The sequence below is a fragment of the Mus caroli genome, chromosome 12, assembly GCF_900094665.2.
Source record: "Mus caroli chromosome 12, CAROLI_EIJ_v1.1, whole genome shotgun sequence".
Lineage (NCBI taxonomy): Eukaryota > Metazoa > Chordata > Mammalia > Rodentia > Muridae > Mus > Mus caroli.
In genome coordinates, this window is record NC_034581.1 from 110,391,016 (window position 1) to 110,397,073 (window position 6,058).

Sequence of the window (6,058 nt, forward strand, 5' to 3'; positions counted from 1 at the left end):
GGAGGGAGGAAGGAAGGAAGGAAGGAAGGAAGGAAGGAAGGAAGGAAGGAAGGAAGGAAGGAAGGAAGGAAGGAAACAAATCCGCAAGTACATTTGTCCCTGGTCATGAACAAGAAATCTACATATTAGTGAAAAAGGGACCCAGGCTTGCTGTTTCTGAGAAAACAATAAACATTAGCCCAGAATTAGGGCAATGTCTTTAAAAGGCTGCTCTTTCTTGGTAGTTTTCTCCTGGGAGGGAGCAGAGTGCCCAGCTCCAGCATGAGGGGGCAGGGTGGGAATAGATCATGTCATTTCTTTCCCTATGTTCCTCTGCCCCTTCAGGGCTCTATGGTTTTCTATGAATTGCAGCTCACTAGTTACTGGTTTTTGTTTCCTGGTTCTGGTTTATTTTATGCCACCCTCTATCAGTCAGGGTTTGTCTGCGAGCTTAATACTGTGCTACCGAGGCTCAGCTGATTGGCTCAGGTGTCATGTGTAGCTGTACATCAAAGGTGAGCACAATAAGTCAGGGGAAAGTGAGAAACAAAAGCAAGACTGGCTTCATATTCACAGCATAACAGGGCAGATTTCCAGAGGCCACTCGACAGGGGAACGAAGACCCAGGTCGGAAAGTTAGTCCTTCTGAGGGGTGTGGCCAATGACTCAGTCAGTACTGGCAAGAGCTGACATTCTAATCGATGAGCAAATTGACCCCTCTGTGCCACAGCAGCTATCCAGGTCCACTGAAGTCTGGGGACAGTATTAGAGAGTTGTTTAGGACAAAAGGTAGCAGGGCCTGGGAACTTAAGAGATCGTCATCAGAGGCTCCTCAGTCCTGCGGGCATCTCTTGGAACTTACTCCTTTGCTCATTGTCCCTTTCCAGTCCTTGTCCTTTTTCAATCCTGTGAGTGTCTCGAGCTGTTATGTACATGAGCCCATAAGCAGACTCTGAGAAAATGCGTGAGCCTGGGCCCACCAATGGTGACCAGACATGCAACTCATCCTGGAAAAGTGACAGCCAAGGGAAGGTACAGAAATTCAGTGTCCCCAAGGGAAGAGGTCGTAGGGCAGGTAGCGAACCAGTTCTCTGCCTATCACCCACCTTTAGCTTATACCCAAACTCCCTCTTCTTTCATTGCTACCCGCGGTGATTTGGTTATGCTTGGCCCAGAGAATAAATGGCAATATTAGGAGGTGTGGCCTTGTTGGAGTAGGTGTAGCCTCGTTAGAGGCACTGTGGGGCTGGGCTTTGAGATCCTCCTCCTAGCTGCTTAGAAGACAATCTCTCCTGATGGTCTTCTGATCATGTAGAACTCTCAGTTCCTTCTGTAGCACCATGTCTGCTTGCACACTGCCGTGCTTCCTGCCATGATGATAATGGACTGAACCACTGAAAGTATAAGCCTGCCCCAATTAAATGTTTAACTTTACACAAGTTGCCTTGGTTATGGTGTCTCTTCACAGCAGCGGAAACCCTAACTAAGACATGGACCCTTCTCCACCTCCCATCCGCATCTTCCAACTGGAAATTTTCCTGAGAGCTGGTGAGTTTTTCATTCCTTGCACAGCTTGATGCAACTGGGCCATCAGAGATGAACCAAATTTTAATGTTGAAAAAAGTAGATCTGAAATCCTAGCTGAATGAAGTCTGGATTATATCCTCTCACACAGCCAGGTACACAAGTCGCCCAGAAGAAAGGAGACTTTTTCATAATAGTTTAAAAAAAAAACCTACAAAGTTCAATTACAAGTCATCCAGGTACTTGATCTAGGCTGATGAAAATAAAATTTAAGGCACACATACACAAGCTAGTGTGTCTCCTTGTTTAGATTTGCCACATTGTTGGTACAAGATAGCCACAACACAGACAAAGATTAAGAACAAACTGCACCGACAGACTCACAAGACTTTGGGAACTCCAATCCAGACTTCCAAAGCCCTCATATGAGAGTCTAGGGCCTCCATTAACCATGCAGGGAATACCCTTTCCCATAGCTCATTGCAAAATAGCTGAAGGGAGACACTGGTTATGAGGAAAACTGATAGAGTAACTCAAGATAGAAACTATCATCAGATTCTGTTACCAGTGGCTCTACAAGTGGTGGGAACAAGGCTCCCCTCAGTCCTCTCCTTACCTTCTCTGTGAAGTTTTAACAACCACCATTAGTCTGGCAGAGACTGTGAAGAAATAAAATTCCAATAATTCAGTGGTAGCTACTTTACGTATAAATGAGAAGCACAATAAATACAAAGGATTTTGTCTTCTATTATGGTAGAAGAGCAGTTTATAAAGAACCTACTGACCAAAGCACTCCATTCCTGGTAGGGAGGCAGGAAGACTAACTGTAGAGCACCACCTCTTCTTCTGCTCCTCCAAACCAAATCCCCCAGTCTCACACCCAGCCCTGCAACAGAACACCTGCTGCAGCCTCCCTTTCCCACACCCATCTCAAGTAGGCTACACCGATCTTCTCCAAACTTCCTTCTACCACCTACCCATTGATTTGTCCCAGCCTCCAGCTCTAGCAGGCACTCCCTGGGAACCAACAAGCCACTCTGACCAGGGAAGCAAGTAGGCTAACTGCAGATCTTCACATCTCTCTCCGTTCCTCCAAGTCTAACCCCCTACTGTCATTCATTCCTAGCTCTTTAGCAGACCTTGACTGTGGCCTCTGCTCATTCTCTGAATCCATTCCCAGGATCCAACTAAGCAGATCCTGGTGGAACACCCTGTTCTCCTCCCTCTTACAAAGTCGCTCTTCTACACTCAGCACATTCCCATTCCTTAAAATATCAGGTTTCAATACCTAGAAACACATTTTACCTAAAACCCCTCATGCCCACACTTATCAGGACCTCAGAAGATTTTCCTACCAGGCAATACACACCCACCACACTCTCCTAAGAACCAGAGAGGAAACAGAAACTAAGGAACAAAACACTCACCCAACAAAGACCAAATGCCAAGTACAATCTTCCCAACCCCAGATGTCTGGAAATCAGTATAAAAACACAATTGATAGCCAGGACAATATGTCTTCATTAGAGTCTAGCAACCTTACCACACAGCAGCCTCTAAATATTCAAACATAGCTGAAGCACAAGAACAAGACCTTCAAGCAGCCTTTATTAATATGATGGGGTATTGAGGGAGGGAAACAGGGTGTTCCATCAGGTTCTGCTTAGTTAGCTTCTGGGAATGGGTTCAGAGTGTGAGGAGAGGCCACAACCAAGGACTGCTAAAGAGCTAGGATGACACTGAGAGGGTTAGACTTGGAGGAATGGAGGGAGACATGAAGATCCTTAAAGAAGAAATGAATAAATCCTTTAAAAGAAATCTATGGAAATACAAGCAGGGGGAAGAAATTAACAATAGTTCAAGACCTGAACATGGAAATGGACTCAATAAAGAAACCCAAACTAAGGGAAATCTGCAAATAAAAAATTTAGGAACTTGAAGGGAAACCACAAAGACAACTTTACCGACAAAATATAAGAGATGGAAGAGAGAATCTCAGGCATTAAAGACACAATAGAAGAAATAAATACATCAGTCAAAGAAAAATAAATTTAAAAGACTCCTAGCACAAAACATCCAGAAAATCTGGGACACTATGAAAAGACCAAACCTAAGAATAACAGGAATAGAGGAAGAAGAAGAAACATAGGTCAAATGCACAGGAAAATATTTTCAACAAAATTTTTTTAAAAATCCTAAAGAAGAATATGACTATCAAAATACAAGAAGCATATAGAATGTAGACTACAAGAATACATCAAATAAACTGGGCCAGAAAAGAAAGTCCTCTCAGCACATAATATTCAAAATAATAAATGTACAGAGCAAAGAAATAATATTGAAAGCTGCAAGGGAAAAAAAACAAGTAACATATAATAACATAAATTATACCTAAGATACCATAAATGCCAGCCCACACTACTATAGCAGTAAAACTTTCAGTCACCATAAGTGGAGAAAATAAGACATTCCATGATAAAAAACAAAAAACAAAAAAACAAAAACACAAATTTAAGAAATATCTATCGGTTTCAGCTGGTCAAGGTATAAACTCTTCCAAGATGTCAAAAACAAACAAATCCAAGTCTGGGTCTCTCTCTTCTTGCTCAAGATCTGCATCAAGATCTCAGGGAAGTCTTCCTTTTCCATTACTCGGGAGGCCCAGGTCAATGTCCGGATGGACTCCTTCGATGAGGACCTTGCATGACCCAGTGGCTTATTGGCTCAGGAATGAAAGCTTTGTCAGGATCTAGTCCATAGCAAGAAAAAGGAGCAGAAATTAAGTTCCATTATCCAGCACATACAGTCAGCTCGGTCTCAGCGTAGCCCCTCAGAATTGTTTGCCCAGCACATAGTGACCATTGTTCATCATGTTAAAGATTATCACTTTGGATCCTCTGGAATGACATTGCATGAAAGCTTTACTAAATACCTAAAGAGAGGAAATGTGTAGCCACCAGTGGCCACAGAGAATCAGGTCCCTGAAAGGAAAGCTGGGGCTGTATGGGATAGACTGAGAGAGAAGAATGAGACAAAGAACACGTTTTTGATCAAGGCACAATGTTTAATCCTTGAGTCTGAATTTTTAAAGGGAGGAAGCCCATCCCCCACTATGCCAGGATATCAAGGCTTTGCCAGGATCTTGTCAGGAAAACAGGCTCAGCCGCTCAGCAGGTAGTGGCTTCTTGCAGGAAGCTGCAGATATGGCAGGACAATAAATAGACTTTACCTAGGTCAGAAGACTCCACCCTGAGTGGGCTAGCCAACTGCAGCTATACAAGGTCTGATTCAGCCTGCTCAAGGCTGGGGGAAGGCACAGAAATGAACAAGAAGCAGCTAAAAATAAGAAAAGCCCAGAGATACACAGGACGATAGACATTTCCCCCAGTACATTCAGAAAGCATGGCTTGACTCATGAGGAATTGAAAAGTCCATGGGAACCTGGCTACAAGACTAAGGGAAAACACAAAGATGATCCTGTTGATCTTCACCTTGATATTGAACGTCGTAAAAAACATAAGGAGAGAGATCTTAAGCGTGGTAAATCAAGAGAGTCGATAGATTCCAGAGACTCGAGCCACTCAAGAGAAAGATCAACTGAAAAGACAGAGAAAACCCACAAAGGATCAATGAAGCAGAAGAAGCACTGCAGAGCAAGAGTGTTCTAGGTTCTCCTCTTCCTCTTCCCAGTTGTCTCACTCCTACAAAGCAGAGGAGTATCCTGAGGAAGCTGAGGAGAGGGAGGAGAGCACCACAGGTTTCCACAAATCCAGATTAGGGACCAAAGACTTCGTGGGTCCAAATGAAAGAGGTGGCAGAGCTTGGGGAATCTTTCAATTTTAAGCAAGAGGGAGAGGCTAGGGTAGAGGAAACTATTCTGGTAACAGTAACAACAGCAACAATGATTTTCAAAAGAGAAGGCATGGAGAAGAATGAGATCCAGTGTGGGGCATTGGGCTATGCACAGACAGTCTGGTCTCCAGTCGAGTTGAGGTCTGAACCCTGGTAAAACCCAATGGTAATAATTCACCTACGTGGGACAGAAGGAGTTCCCTCATGTCTCCTGGACTCAAGGCTCCTGTCGAAGTTACCACCCACGCAGTCCCCACAGGAGAAGTGTGTCTAGTAGTCACGTAGACAATGTCCCAAGCTTCTGACCTTCAGGCTAGACTCCTCCCAGTTACCTAGCAACAGTAAGATAACACCTACTGTAAGAGGGGCTGCTTGGCCCCACCTCACTCTCTTACTCTACTCATCCTCTCCTCCCCTCTCCTTTTACTCTCTTTCTCCTCTCTCTCTCTCTCCCTCCCTCTCGTCTTTCCTCTGTGTTTCTCTTTCCCCCTTCTCTCCTCTCCCCTTCTCTCCCCCCTTCAGGCCCACAATCCAAAGTACACACCCAAGAGCAAGAAGTATTACTTGCATGACAACTGGTGTGGTTTCTCTTCCCCCACCTGCTTGAACCTGCTTGCTCAAGGGTGGAGCTTCTTGCTCATTCGTCCTGCCACGCCCACTGCTGGACCCTGCCGCTTTGCTGCTTGGAGGCACACACGTGTTC

General features: G+C 44.6%; 1 protein-coding gene across 1 annotated transcript in view; it reads left to right on the forward strand.

Annotated features, from left to right (window-relative positions):
- Positions 1-939: 939 nt before the first annotated feature.
- LOC110306646 (thyroid hormone receptor-associated protein 3-like) overlaps positions 940-6,058 on the forward strand; it is a 16,921-nt gene continuing 11,802 nt past the window's right edge. The window contains 3 exon segments of the mRNA XM_021178665.1: positions 940-1,011; positions 4,115-4,452; positions 4,823-5,043. Coding sequence (XP_021034324.1) covers positions 940-1,011; positions 4,115-4,452; positions 4,823-5,043 — 631 coding nt within the window.